The 16,472-nt window shown below is 35.8% G+C and overlaps 2 protein-coding genes across 2 annotated transcripts; both read right to left on the bottom strand.

The window, feature by feature from the left end:
- Window positions 1–885: 885 nt before the first annotated feature.
- LOC100958625 (olfactory receptor 52J3) lies at window positions 886–1,821 on the bottom strand. Its single transcript, XM_003780966.1, has one exon. It carries the CDS (start codon window positions 1,819–1,821, stop codon window positions 886–888), a length of 936 nt encoding a protein of 311 aa, XP_003781014.1.
- Window positions 1,822–11,328: 9,507 nt separating this feature from the next.
- LOC100965128 (olfactory receptor 51A4-like) lies at window positions 11,329–12,270 on the bottom strand. Its single transcript, XM_012802367.1, has one exon. It carries the CDS (start codon window positions 12,268–12,270, stop codon window positions 11,329–11,331), a length of 942 nt encoding a protein of 313 aa, XP_012657821.1.
- Window positions 12,271–16,472: the final 4,202 nt, after the last annotated feature.

Below are 16,472 nucleotides of genomic sequence, written 5' to 3'. Positions count from 1 at the left end.
AAAAAAAAAAAAAAAAAGAACAAAAGATAGAAGAGGAGTTTCAGAGAGAGGTGTTAAGTTTGGAGATGGACTCTTTTAGGGTTAAGTATAAAGTGGGAGAACAAAAACAAAGATATAGAAAAAGTTTAATGTACGTTAGATAGAATTCTCTATGTACTTAACTAGATTAAAACAAGGCCATTCTTATTTTTATGCTATGAATATGAATATGCAAAAACAATCAGTCATAGGTCATGTGGGAGTTACTGAGAAATAGTTTTGAAATTCTGTAGAGGTTTTGACAATCCTTCCTCTGAGTCTTAGGTATTTGGCAAATGATTTTACTTCAAGCTACAAATTTGGCAGTGATTATTTTGAATCCTAGAAAGTGGCCTTATGAGAGCACAACAGAATACAAACTCCACATGGCCAGAGTGAATGAATGGAAATAAAAGGAATAATTAGATACACACATACATAAGCCAATAGAATTAAAAGATAAAGAAAAAAGGAGAGAGAAGATAGAAGAATAAAACAAGAAGGAATAAATGGAGTATAGTGCAAAATTTTTGTATCAATATCTCTAACTATAGATCATATTAGACTCAGTATAATATGTCCTTTCCCCAGAAGAGAAAAGCAACCTTTCTCTATCAATTGCCCTGCAAGAGGTCATGTAGGCAGAGACCACCCAACTCTTTCCCAGGATAGCCCTTTCAGAATAGCTCATCAGTCTTTGAATTTGATATATAATGAGGTTTCTTCCAGGTCTTAAAATCCATTCATCAGAAGTCTAGGGAGGAAAAATGCATTTCAAATGGGCCCCAATAAAATAAGGACCAGCAGACATTATTTAAGTCTTCCTAAGAAGATTAGACATTTTAGTAAAATAACATAGTGAGAATCTTAGTTTTTAGTGAACACACAGAGCACTCGCTCTCGTATCTGTTTGGTCCTCACTCCATAAATGATGGGGTTGAGACAAGGTGGGATTACCAAGTAGAGATTGGCAACAAGAATGTGAATATAGTGCGGTATGCTGCGTCCAAATCGGTGAGTAAGGTAAGAGAAGACGGAGGGGATGTAGAAAACACAGATGACCCCAACATGGGAGCCACACGTGCTCAGGGCTTTTAGCCGAGCATCCTGGGATGGGAGGCGGAAGACAGTGCGGAGAATGTAAACATATGAGATGGCTATAAGGACCAGGTTCAGAAGAAAGAGAGAAACCACAAAGAGCCCATAGATACCATTGATACGGATGTTTCCACAGGACAATTTGGCAATGCCCATGTGCTCACAGTAGGAATGGTTTATTATATGAGCCTCACAAAAAGGTAGGCGGTAGATGAGGTAGATCATGGGAAGTGTAAGCAAGACTGGGCGAATCACAATGACCATGCTGATGCCCACCAGCACCCTGGACGTCAAGATGGTTGTGTAGTGTAAAGGAGCACAGATGGCTACATAGCGGTCAAGGGCCATAGCTACTAGGACCTCAGACTCCATGCCAGTGAATGCATGAATCAGAAACATCTGGGTCACACAAGCCCCAAAGTTAATCTCATGAGCATTGAACCAGAAGATCCCCAGCATATGGGGCACTGAGGTTGTAGAAAGGGCCAAATCAATTGTTGACAGAATGGCCAGAAAGTAGAACATGGGCTCCCGGAGAGTCCGCTCTGACTTGATGACTAGCAGAATGGTGGTGTTGCCCAGTAAAGCTACAAGGTAAACAGAACAGAAAGGCAGGGAGATCCAGACGTGGACATCTTCCAACCCTGGGATTCCAATGAGGAAAAATGTGGCTGGGTGAAAAATGCTCCTATTATAATAAAACATCTTTCCAAATGACAATTTAGCTGTAGTTGCTACACCTATAACAAAAGGTGGGAGAGAGAGAAAGAACATTAAATAAGGGTTTGGAATAACAATAATTAGGGTACTGTTTTATTTAGTATACATCAAGTGAAAATGAAAACCTCTGCTATTTGTAGAGTCCTGTTAACGTAGTTTAAATTGCATCCTAGTCATTAATTTTTCAGCCTCAAAGAATCTAATCCTTATGCAAATGTAATCCTAATTTTTATTATGTCATTGTTACAGAATTTCAAGACATAGAGCTTGATATTAATAATAGAATAATTCAATATACTCTGTATCTTTTGTGAATCCCTTCACAAGGAACACAAGAAAAATGAAAGATTCACAGAGAGGAAATGCAGACTTACTCTAAAATAAGACAGATGAGAAAGCAAAGTCATATGCACACATGTACAGGACAATTTCATAATTAGAAATTGAAAATAATAATATAATAATTCAATTATCATTTATTGGTATGGAGGAAAACAAGATTAAGCCTAATATTGTGTCAAAAACACATAACTAGAATATGAGAGCTATAGATATCACAAACAATAGCCCTGCCATTCTGGGATGTCTGCCCAGGGCAAACACAGGCTTGGTCATATATCTCTGAACAAGAAACAGCTCAGAAATAAAGTAGTAATAATCCCCCTGGAGATTTTTGCTATGAAAATATTTTCCCACAACCATCCTATATCATGGGGTTCACTTTGGAGTATTTCGGTGGTATTTTATAGAGCACTTTGAAAGCTTCTTGTGTTCTAGCTTGGCACCTGTAGCTCAGTGACTAAGGTGCCAGCCACATACAGTGGAGCTGGTGGGTTCAAATCCAGCCCAGGCTTGCTAAACAACAATGACAACTATAACCAAGAAAAATAGCCAGGCGTTTTGGCGGGTACCTGTAGTCCCAGCTACTCAAGAGGCTGAGGCAAGAAAATCACCTAAGCCCAAGAACTGGAGTTTGCTGTGAGCTGTGACAGCACAGCACTCTACTGAGGGTGACAAAGTAAGACTCTGTCTCCAAAAAAAAAAAGCTTCCTGTATTCTGAGAATGCTTGCTACCATCAGCACTACAACAGAATGTCCTGGGCATCACTTCACCTTTCTGATTGGTTTTTCTTTCTGATTGATTTGCTTCATAATGTTTTAATTATTAGGTTACATAATAGTTGTATATACAATAACTTATCATTTCTTTGTGTTACCAACATACCAGTTTCACTCTTTTAATTATTTTAAAGTATTCAATAATTTATTTTTGACTACAGTCACTTTGTTGTGGCCTCGTTAGTCACTGCAAAGGTGGATAAGGACAACCTTCATGCGCTTATGGACCTCGGCATTTTTGATGCCACAAATTGTAATAAAATGTCTAATTGGAGACTCTGTGCCTATAGCTCAGTGGCTAGCCACCTACACCAGGGCTGGAGGGTTCAAACCCAACCTGGGCCCGCCAAACAACAATGACAACTACAACTAAAAAATAGCCAGGCATTGTGGCAGGCACCTGTAGTCCCAGCTACTTGGGAGGCTGAAGAAAGAGAATCACTTAAGCTAAGAGTTTGAGATTGCTGTGAGCTGTGACACCATAGCCCTCTACCAATAATAGCGACATACTGAGACTCTGTCTCAAAGAAAAAAAAAAAAAGCTTAAGTGGAGAGAGATTACTAATAGCAATTATCTAAAAGAAATAGAGACAGGTGTTCTTAAAATATATTTGAAATAATGGAGAAGCAATCACTTACAAGTCCAAATAATGAAATAGACCTTCTCCAATGTGAGGCAAAGTGGTCCAGTGTAGAAGAACTTAGCACAGATTCCTGCTGCAAATCTTTATATAGCTCCACATTTTTGACAATCATGGGGCTTATCCCACTAATAGACTCAGAAATGGCACTACCTGGTGGAAGCAAAGCAAAAGTATCTTAGACACCGGTGATCATCTCTCATTTATTATATAAGTGGAAAAAAAGAGAAAGTGAAGACAAACATCACCTGTGATGCTTTATTCCTTCACAGAATGGAGACTTGAGAAGAATTTGAATAGCACAGCTCTTGTGCGCATGTCATCTTTATAGCCAAAAGAGAAGAGTTTTATATTAAGGCTCTCGCTGGTTAGAACATCAGGAAAATGGAGTTCATTTAGTCTTCCGCTATAATTGGGAGTATGGGATTGAACCCACAGAGCTTGCTAACGAAACATCTAGACTCAGAACTAGGTAAGTAGAAACCCAGGAAAAGTGATGTAGATAGAAATGTAGACATAGAAAGGTGCAGATGTGGGGGCAAAAACACCCAAATCTACTTACATGTGACATAGAGATAGATATGCTTAATCTCTTTTAAAATGAAATTTTGCACTGCATTTAAGACTCCTAATAATATTCTAGATAAAATATTACTTGATCCATTTGATCCATGCTGAAGAACCTAAGTTAAAATACAATAAACTGCCAGTGCATAATCCACACTCAGGTTTAGCTCCCACTGTTTGCCTTCACTGACCAAACCTTCTAGGTTCCTTGAATGTTTAGTCTACGGATTCAAATCCACGAGCCTTTGCTTACACTGTCCTTCCGTTGATGAATGTTTTTCTATCTTTGCCTTCTTGTCAGTTTTTCATATCTGTATTGCAGAGACTGTAAAGGTAATAAAACTATAGAATCATGTAATTATTTTACTTCCAATCAAACACTGGATTTCTTATATACTAACTCTGTCACCTTGAGTGATTTGCTAATTATCTCTGTATCAGTTCCTCAAACAAAAATTTAAATATGATAATAGGACATATAGTATATGATATTTTGGAGCAATGATGTATGTAGTGAATATAATACACTTAAACACATTAAGTGGCACACTTACATGAATAATAAAAATCAGATTTTATTATTGTAGAATTCAGTACACAGCATCATCTCCTTATATCTTGGACCTATGAAAGCCATCCTGCGTGGTGCCTGTGGCTCAAAAGGGTAGGGCACTGGCACCATATGCCAGAGGTGGTAGGTTCGAACCCAGTCCCGGCAAAAAAAAATAAATAAATAAGGAAGCCATCCTGAGAAGTCTCTCATGCATTCAGTCTATTTACATGGTGTGAATGTTCTCATTTATATTAATCATTTTAACCATCCATAATTTTTGTCAAATATAGGTGTGAGGGTGTATATCTGCTTGTGTGCATTTATGTGTGTGTATGCACACACATAAATATTTTTCATTCTCACTACAATAAAAGTACGTTGTGTAAAAGAATTATTAACTCTTTACTCACACTTCAGGAAGCATCTTAAATAATATGAAATTAAAAACAATTAGTTTTAATATATAAAGCACAGACTTATAAAGATAAAACTAAACTCTTTTTTTCATTCTTTTATCTTGCTAGTTATATCACAAAGACCTTAAACTTCTAAAAACTTACAAGTTCAAATGAAGGCGTAACTCAGAAATATAAATTTAATATATAATTTACACATAAGTTTCACACATTAGTGAGTTTTTACAAACATAATAATTTTACAAACGACTCAATACCTAACTTTTTTCCTGCCTGGTGAAGGTTGGGAGCGTGGCCCAGCTGTCGGTGTGCCCTGTCCGAGTATCTCTCCGTGGACTGCTGCCCACACTCACCAGAAGTCAGCAGCTGACTCACCTCACTCTTCCATCGAAATCAAGTATTATGCAGAACAACAAGCAGCATAGTACTTAGTCCCCTTCTGAGAAGTCCCCGGAAAGCATGTTTATATTAGGTTTGCAGCACCGAAGGGACATTTCTAAGAATACATGTAATTTTGACCTCTACTTTATGCAGAACTCTGGGATTAAGTCCTCAGAGACTCCTCCATAAACAGAAAAGCCCCAGGAATAGGGAAGCAAACTGAAGTAAATGTCAAAAGTGGCCATAAGTACACACTCTCATTTATGCTGGGCACATGTAAAAACACATAACTGGATCTCCATGAGCTTGTTATTATGTGGCCGAAATGTACATAGAGAAGAAACTAGTGATTTAATTTTAAACATAACTAGTATGGAAGGCTTTCATTCTGACTCTAAATGTAACTATTTCTCTTCTCCTAAAGCTTTCTCCAGTGTGGTATGAGTATAGCTACTTTGATTCCCTGATTAGCATAAGAACACAAAACCATGATCTTTTGTTCACACTGTTTTATAGATGTGAAATCACCACCACCAAAATTTTACAAGGACAACTTTAAAAAGTCCTATTGATAAGTATCTAAAATTTCGATCCTAGAGTCCAACTGCGAGTAAGCAGATACTGGCTTTGTCATATACTAACTTTGAAACACTGGATGGCACATCATTTACTTGTCTCAATTTCCTTAAGATGCATACTGTGTGGTTACTATTAGAATGTGATTATTGGAAGTAGAAGAAAATGTAGATATGTTTTCAATACGGTTGATATTTCTGTAAGTCAAGGAAAAACATCAGAAGTTAAGAGGCCTGAAACAGATTCTCTCTAACAGCCATGAAAGGTAGAACCCCATTTACACTTTGATCTAAGACTTCCAGAACTGGGAAATAATAGATTTCGGTGACTTCATCCATCTAGTCTGTGCACTAGACTGTCAGACATTGCAGCCCTGTCAGACTAATACAGATATAGTTGTGGAATATGATTTGTACACATGATTAAATGTATTTCCTATCTACATGTTAGTCAAGGATTCTGACACCATTGTAATTCTTATTAAAATGCAATACTTTTCTGGCATTTATTTAATTCATTTAAGTTAGAGTATCAACTCTATCTTGGCAAGAAGTGCTTTATTAAAGGAAATACAGTGTTAATCTTACTATAGGGATAAAGCAACTATATTCTTACATTTTGGCTTTTTGAGGTGTCCACTGCATGACTGAGTGGCTCATCTGGAGGGAATTTCCTCCGACTTTTATATATTGTAATACTCAATGATCTCCAAGATCTCTATTCACCTCATATAGCCTTCATATTTGTACTCTGCCAAAATTTACTGTGTCTTGTCATGTGTTTGTAAAATTTCTTATTTACCCAAAGACCTATGGAGATTTATTTTAGATTTGTGGACTTCATTTTCTGCAGAGTTCCCTTTTCTCAAATCTCCTACATCTCAAACCCCAGAGATCCTAACTCCGAACTCTATCTTTCCAGCTCAGCAATCCTGCTGTGATCTTCTGGAAAAATGCACAGAAGTTCAGGGAATTCCTATTGTTCTCAGTGACTATTTACCTCACTCTTACAGGCCTGCCTTGCTTCTTATTCATTGTCAAGATAGCTGCTGGATATATTTTGTTCAGATGTTAATATGTTTATAGCAAGAGGCTAGTTTGTTATGAATTACTCCATAATTGCCTTAAAAAGACTAAATTAATGTGTATATATAAAATTTTTCAAAACCTATGCTCACTATGTCCTGTTTTATGGAAGCTACTAGAGGTTATGCTTCTATAATGAAGGAGTAAACCTAGATACAGGAAGGCAAAAGATATTCAGGACAACGAAAATGTGTAAGACAAAAAATGTGAAGGAACTTTTCAGACCTACGTGGTTGAATTTCACAAACAACACTGTGCCTTAGGGTTGGAAGGGTCCTGGTCAAGAATAATTGCTGTAAACAAGAAAAACAGGAAATTTACAGATTTAATTGAATGAATAACAATATTGAGACATGTTTTTACCTGTAGAAAACCTGAAAAGAACAGTTATACATTCTAAAACCAAAGAAAAAAGTAATAAAATTGTAATTTTAAACAAAACAAAATATTATATACATAGGTAAGAAAATGGAATTATTATTTCATGGGGTTCTGCATAGACAAAATAAAGTCAGTGTTGAACTGTTAATCAACTGCAGTGACAGGACAACTATCTGATGACATTAGAGGAAATTATAAATGTGTGTTTTGTTTGTTTGTCTCCTTTGTTTTGGAGTGTGTGTTTGGGGGAGCTGTATAATATAAGAAAGCTGAATATTTACTTTCCTTCATAGGAAATTTATACATAAAGTAGAAATGTAAAAATTCATTGAAACTTTAAAAAAATGATATGGTCAGAATTGTGAAAGAAATTGGCAGTAAAAGCAGCCAAAAGGTTTTAAATTCTTAAATATTATTTCTCAGGAATCCAGGTGAAGAAATATATGTGTGCATGCATATAATTATCTATATAGACAGATACACACAAATATTTTATCTAAAATATAAAATTTAAGTTTTCGTGTATAACTTTGACAAAATAAAATACAACCTAAAAGATGTGTCAGAATAAAATACTTCACTCTCTCAATAACAATGAGATGGTGGAAAAAAACATTCATCAAAAAAGAATGTGGCACTGGTGGACAAGAAAAGATACTATTTTTTTTTACAAATCCTTCCATTGAAATAAAAATAGGCAAAATTCAAGAAATTTTTCATTGCCACCTCATAGGAAAGTCTAGGAATACCAATCTAGAATCCCAGACAAGCATCAGTTTGGAATCATCAATGTGGGCTATGAAATAAAACATGTCATTTTTTATGTGAAAGTTTTCTCTGATTAATACTATAGGAAAAACAAACAGAAAAAAAATCACATTGTAAATAAGAGGTCTAAATTTTTCAGGATTGATTTCAATTTTGCTTTAGTAGGGTAACATTAATTCCTGAGATCTGCATTTTTTAAATCTCTTTATATACAGCTGATACATAGCCAGATTGGAAAGCAAATGACCTGCACTCTAAGGCACAAAATGATTACATACAAAATAGTGCCACATCTCTAGCTATGACAGCAGAAGTGTCATGTTTTTTGATTAATGGGGGAATCTATCTTCAAGTAGAATATGGAGGAAACATTTTTCTTTGTACAATCATGGAGCAATCATACAGAATGTGAAGCGATCATGTTGGAAAGAATAACCAAGGAATCCAACAACAAAATAATCCCATCAATTCGTGAGTAGATTAACAAGATGTGGTATTTATATACCAGGAAGTACTACTTAGTCATAGAAAGAAATGAAATAATGTTCTTTGTAGCAATGTGGGTAGAACTGGAGACCATTATCCTAAGTGCAATATCTTGGGAATTAAAAAAAAAAAAAAAAAAAAAAAACACCATATGTACTCTCTAATAAGTTGGAAATAATTTGTTGACACACATGGGCACAGAGGGAAGTAAAAGTCACTGGGAATCGGGCAGCGCCTATGGCTCAAAGGAGTAAAGCACTGGCCCAAATGCTGGAGGTGGCTGGTTCAAACCCAGCCCAGGCCAAAAACTGCAAAAAAAAAAAAAAAAAGGTCACTGGGAATCAAGAAGGTGGGATTGAAAACTTATACAGCCATTATGGCTCAGAATTCTTAGTGTGACATTGCCTTCATCTCGTAAGTATTCCAAATAAAATTTCTACAAACTAGCATTGATTGATTTCTCACATACCACTTCATAACAGCTTCTCTTAAATGATATCCTTAATATTATCACTTCTCATAGACGTCATTCTGTTATCTCTGGAGATTTAATAGACATGTTCTGGTTTTATTTATTCACATTTATTTAATTTCATTTTGTTTATTCCTACTAAATATCACTCCTCAAAACTTCTAGAAAGAGAACTTTTTTTGCTTATTCCAGGCACAGTGGTTAGGGAAGTGTCAAAGTTATTGGTATGTGACCCAGTTTTGCAAATCGTATTAAGTTCATATCTTTGGGTATCATGATCAGTTCTGGTTTAAGAAAAGTAAGCTGCACTGTGTAGCCCTTTTCACTAGATCTCCAAGTGGGAGAGAGAGTGGAAGTTCTTTCCTCCAGTTGAAATATAAGCAGTGCTTCCAATTTGCTCACCTAGTGACTAATTTCACTTTATGAAGCTAATATAGATTAACTTCATTCAAAATACTGACAGAAGCAAGAGAAACAAGTAAAGAGAGTGAGAGTTGATGCGTCTAAGAACCTCTTCCCAACATTCTAGAGTACTAAGTCATCATGCTTCTTGCATCTTTTACTTCAAGTCTGTAAGCATTATAATAGTCCATTCAAATAGATTTTACATATTTGCTTAATTAATATTTATTTTTCTGTCACATGTAATGGGAAACCTTACTAGTACAGGATTTCTTATTTTCAAAGTTGAACGTTAGTTAGTCATATTGGTGCTTATGAAAAGTAGGTTCAGTTAGGAAAGCCTTAGTGAAGATATGACTAGCTCCCTTATATAAATGAACATTTTTTAGAATTTCTGATTACTACTTTTGCTTGCTTTTATTTTTATCTTGTCCTGGTAATTAATTACCAGAACAATTGGACTCTGTATTAATGGGTTTCCAGACACAGTCTAATAGATTGGGGTTTTTTTTAGCACAACTTTTCTTTAAAATTCATTCAGGTTGCTATGCTTCTAGCAAATATACGATAGACAATTAATACGTTCCACAAACTGTTTAGGGAACTGATAAAAATAAAAGATAAAAATCTGCCTTTGAAACAACCAACAAGTGAATGTATTATGTAGATAAATAAGTAATACTGTGAGTTAGAGGTACAACAGTGACAAATAAAAGGTACTCTACAAATTTGGGTGTGGAACAGTTAATCAAATATGAATACAAATGAAGAGAATTTCAAAAATTACATACACTTGTTATTTTTGCATTTTTTTTCATACAGAGTCTTACTTTGTCACACTTGGTAGAGTGCCATGGCGTCATAGCTCATAGCAACCTCAAATTCATGGGCTCAAGCAATTCTTTTGCCTCAGCCTTCCGAGTAGCTGAGACAACAGGTATCTGCCAGAATGCCCAGCTATTTTTTCAAGATAAAGTCTTGCTCTGGCTCAGCTTGTCTCAAACTCATAAGCTCAGGCAATCCATCTGTCTCAGCCCCTCACGTACTAAGATTACAGCTGAGGGCCACCATGTCCGGCTATTCTTGTATTTAATGTTAATTGTTCTGTACAGATGAGCCTTGTGCTGCCAAATACACTTCACAACATTAGAAAATGGGGCATCATAAGCAGTTTATTGGGGTTACTAACGACATCCACGAATATACATACACACAAAGTCTCTGTGTGGCTCTGGATGCATAGTTAACCTTTCAGTATACTTCTGTCAATGCTGATCCTGCCTGAGTTAATTAGAGCCTTCAAGGGTTTTGCAAAAATCTAAGAAACACATTAAAATTTTCTCTAATTATAACTGCAGTGGCAAAGATGATGATGATATATTTATATAGTTGGGAGTCAAGTTGTGTAGTGAGATAAAAATGAGCCTAGTCCCCAAGGTATTTAAACCGGGGTGCTATTGTTTCTCAATTAAGTTAACAAATAAAGCTGGATATACTTATTGAGTATACGTAGCACAATCCTGTTCTCAAATGAACATGTATGTGGGCAATTGTATTCAATATCCATTACTTCATTGTCATTGTCAGCTTCCACATTTGTTCAGAAACTGTCAGCTGAGTTGACATTACAGAAAATTATTTCTCATCAAGCACGTTTCTTACAGAACTTTTCAAAGATCCGATGTCTTATCTCCTGACTTTTCACAGAGTACACAATGGGATTAATTAGAGGGGGAATTAGAAGGAAAATATCAGCTATTATGACTCTAATCACTGGAGAAACATTTTTGGCAAAGCGGTGAAGAGCAGCCAAGGTGATGATGGGCACATAGAAGATGAGCACGGCACAGATGTGGGAGACACAAGTGTTGAGGACCTTGAGGCGGCCCTTGTGTGAGGCGATGCCCATGACAACTTTCAGGATCAGAAGGTAAGACACGGAAATGCACAAGAAGTCTAGCATAGCTGTCAGAGCCACAAAAAGTCCGTAGATGATATTGACCCTGTTGTCAGAACAGGCTAGCTTCATGACATCCTGGTGGAGGCAGTAGGAGTGAGATAAAAGGCTTTTCTTACAAAATTTCAGCCTTTTTAGAATAAAAGGGAAAGGAAAGATTAATGAAATACTTTTCACAGCAAAAATAAGGCCAACTTTAATGACTCTGTCACTGGTAAGGATGGTTGTGTATCTCAATGGGTTGTAGATGGCTATAAAGCGATCAACAGACATGATGAGAAGTACTGATGACTCCATAGCTGAAAAGGTGTGAATGAAAAACTCTTGGGCAAAGCAGGCATCTGAGGAAATCCCCGTGGCATTGAACAAGAAGATTCTCAGCATGGTTGGAAGAGAGGAGATGGACAGTCCCAGGTCAGAAAATGCCAGCATGGAGAGGAAATAATACATAGGCTCATGCAGAGATGCTTCTGTCTTTATGAAAAAGAGGATGGTGCAGTTCCCCAGGATGGCAACCAAGTACATGAGGCAAACGGGGACGGAGACCCAAGTATGAGCGGGCTCCATCCCTGGGATCCCAATTAGGAAGAAGGTGGAGATTTCCACTTGTGAGGCATTAAAGACTGACATCTTAGCAGTATGAGGGAATCAGCACGTGAGTCTCAGAAGAGGCCTCCTGTACTGGCATAAATAAATTGTTTCAAATGGTTATGCTTTAGTCATCTGGCTGGAATAAATCTTGTGATTCCACCTATTCCCCTACACTATTTCTTAGTACCTAAGCAAAAGATTTATAAACTATAAACAGGACTAACAGCAAGACCCAAATAAATAAGATTCCAGGAAAGACATAAAAACAGAATCATCTGCACAAGTTATTACCAACAAATAGCTACATTCCAAATGCTATCTCTGAACTCAGTGAGAGGAAGGAAGCGACAAAATGTTGCTCCATTTTCTGTAGCATATTTTGTTAGGATAGTGAAATTCCCATCTTTGACATTGTGATTCCAGAAACTTGCCTACAATAATAATTAAGATGAAACAAAATAGTATATGATTAAAAGCTCATATTTTATGAGACATATTCCATTGTTTATACAAATAGAATAAATAAGAGAAATATAAAAATGGAATGATTTCTTCATGTGGTCAGACAGATATGAATATTCCATATGCTCTCCCTAGATACAGTGTTCAGGAAGAAAACAGAAAATTTATCAGCATACATTTAATTACATTAGAGAAACTATTTAAATTTGGAAATTGTATACAGTAATATAGTTCAAAAGTAGAAATGATTCTTTTACCATTTGAGTTGGGTTATTAAATAGTTATAACCCGTAAGGAACCAAATTCTTTTCAAAACGTAGTGATGTCACAATTGGATGGTTACATGCCTATCTGCTATATAATCCTACACAAAATACAAAAACTAACTGAAAATCAACCACAGGCCTAAATTTCAAAGCTAAAACTGTAAAACTCCTAGAAGAAAGCATAAATCCAAATCTATAAGGCTGTGGTTTAGCTAACAGTTTCTTTTATCTGACACTAAAACATAAGTTGTAGGAGAAAAACGAACCATGGATCATACTTCATCAAAATTTTAAAAAATGAGCTTCAAAGGAACCCATCAACATAATGATAAGACAGGTTAAAGTTTGAGGGAAATAGTTACAAATCACAAATCTGAAGGACTTACAGCCAGAATATGGAAAGACACAAAAACTCAAAAATAAAAGAACAGCTCAATTAAAAAATGGATAAAGTGTTAAGGGATATGTAAACGTAAGTACATAATGCACAGATGTGTTTTGTATTCACGCCCCTCCTGGTCACTAGACGCCCACTCGCCCTGCATGAAGTGGCATCAATATCAATGTTCCATTCTGCCGCCTTCTTACTTGTGCTCACATATGTTGCATGAACCTTATAGATGCCTTTTGTATATAATCACTTCTTGGCATTTCTATTATTGCTGGTTTTTTTTTTCAACATGCTTTTACTCTCATGATCCTTTTCTCCATTTCTCTTTTTCTTGCACACATTTTCTTTTTCATCTGCATCTTTCTCTTTCCTGTATATATTGCCCTTCTTCTGATTCCCAGTTAATAATGGCAATACAACTATGCTACGTTCATGATGCTCTACTTCTGTGGTCATGTTTCTTCAGCTTCTAAATTACTTTTCCTGAGCAGAATTCCTTGCCCTGTTTGGTTTATTTCTCCAGAGTGTCTATGAACAGTTTAATGATAATTGTATCCACAGTAATGAAGTTTTGAAGTAGATAGATAAGGAATAGTAATGGATCATCCATTACAAATTTTAAAATAACTTCTGAATCCTAATGACAAAGAGGAAGAAAATAGAAACCTTATAAGAAGTTGATTGAATAGTCACCACTAATATTAAAGTGGCTTATGTGCTTACATAAGTTGTTACAAAATACCTTTGTTCCAGTTACTGGAATTTTCTACCCCTAACATTAGTTTGATCATTCTGTCTTCTCTGAAGAATGTCCAGAAGTGTACTGCACCAATTCCTTAACTGGTCTCCAAAGCCTCTCCTTTATTCTACTATACACACTTCCATACTCTGAACACCCTGATTCCCTACTTACATTTTCTGCTGCTACTATGGGTCTTGAATCAGACTTTCAAGACATAAAATAAAAATTTATGATTATATTATTGCATCAAAAGATATTCTGAAATGAGAGATTGAAGTGATGGACAGATGGCAGTAATTTGTTTAAAGTATAAATATTTTATACAAGAGCATAGACTATTTCCTTTAAAGTAGAAAAACCGAGAACAGAATTTGATATTTTCAATATTAGAAAACTTGAGGAACAGCTGTAATTTATGCTGCTTGAAATACATTTTGTTGTTGTTTTTTAATTTTATTTACTTTGTCTCACTAGTAAGCAGAAATTAATCCTCAAACTCTTGTTCAAAAATCAATGGTAACTCAGTGCATTTTGTGCTACTGTTGGTAATATTGTGGAATTGCAATATTTTCTAGTTTCATAGAACGTTATGTTAGCAGATACCATTTTAATATGCACTGACTGACACTGAATGAATTAGAAATGACACTCTCATCTGGGATGGCTATAATTTTAATATAATATAAATAAAATATATTTTTATTCTATTTTTATGTTATATATAACTTAATATAATATAAATAATTTAATATAAATAAAATGTATGCAAAAATCCTTAAAAGATTTCCCTAAAAGCCATGAACTCATAAGACACCTTTTGTCATAATCATATCATGGTTTCTTTCTTATTTATCAATACAGAAAAATGTGAAGCTAATATTTAAATCTGATCAGAAGCACAAAGGAAGGACAATATGAAGAAAGACTTGGTGGTGGTCATCATTGTTTTTCTCACTAATGTCCACTGGAAACTGGATGGACTCACATATCCCAACTCAGAAACTACATTGTCATGAGGGGAACAACTCTACCATTAAGCAAAACACGCCACCCAAGATCCAGGTCAACATTCATTTCTTTGAATTTCTTGCGGTGCGTAGGCTGCAGGTCAGGCTAGTAACAAGTTGATTTCCATGGGTTGGCAGTACCATGTACTTAGACCTATGCATTTACTTGCATTGTTGAAATTTATAGAGTTGAACTATAAGCATTCATCCTACATGCTAGGCAACCAAAGTTAGTATGGTAATTTCTTACTTGATGAAATAGAAAGTGGCTGCTGTTACTATAAGGAAACTTACCAGCAAGTAGGTAGGTAAGTCATTTAACCCACATATCAGAGTAAGGAAAGAAAGGTGGACACAACAGTGTTTCACAACTATGTAGGCACACCAGTTTATCCTGACTAGCAGAGCCTCATCTTTCCCAATATTAACCCAGTTGCCCATAAATCACTGGGGAATTCTAACTCACCAGTGTGTATTTAAAAGAAACTCCTGATATTTGAACCTTCAAAGGGGATTAGAATCAAGACAGTCATACAATTCCCTAAAAATAGCAGATAAGAATTAACCATTCATGGAGAGCACCCTTTAAGACTACTTTTCTCCTCTGGCACAATCATGATATTCTGAGTTTTACTTCCAAAGACTTTCACTTCCTTCTGTGTACATGTGGCCCATAGGTTACTTCCAATTTTATAGAGTACATTCAGTGTGCATTTGTCAATTCTTGATATACTTTACTTAGAATAACAGTCTCCAGTTCCATCCAAACTGTTGCAAAAGGTGTTAATTCATCTTTTTAATGGCATTTAGTACTCTTAGGAATACATATACCACATTTTGTTAATCCATTTATGAATTGATGGGAACTTACACCTTTGCAATTGTAAATTGTGCTGCAATAAACCTTAGAGTGTAGATGGCTTTTGATTAAATGACTTCTTTCTTTTGGGTAGATAACCGTTAGTGGGATTGCTGGATCAAATGATAGGTCTACGTTTAGTACTTTGAGGAATCTCCATACTGTTCATACTGTTTGTATGGAGGATGTACCAATTTGCAGTCCCGCCAAGAGTGCATAAATGTTCCTTTCTCTCTGTGTCTGTGCCAGACAACATGTAGAGTTTTCGGACTTTTTAATAAAAATCATTCTAACAGGGGTAAAGTAATACTTCATTGTTGTTTTAGTTTGCATTTTCCTGATAATTAGTGATATTGAACATTTTAAAAATGTTTATTGGACATTTTGCTAATTTCTTTTTAAAAAAAACTTCTGTTGAGGTGGTGCTGTGGCTCAAAGGAGCAGGGCACCAGCCCCATATGCTGGAGGTGGCAAGTTCAAACCCAGTCCCAGCCAAAAACTGCAAAAAAAAAAA

The sequence above is a fragment of the Otolemur garnettii genome, unplaced genomic scaffold, assembly GCF_000181295.1.
Source record: "Otolemur garnettii isolate 467f Iridium unplaced genomic scaffold, OtoGar3 scaffold00001, whole genome shotgun sequence".
NCBI classification, from domain to species: Eukaryota; Metazoa; Chordata; class Mammalia; order Primates; family Galagidae; genus Otolemur; species Otolemur garnettii.
This window is presented reverse-complemented; position numbering and strand designations above follow the sequence as displayed.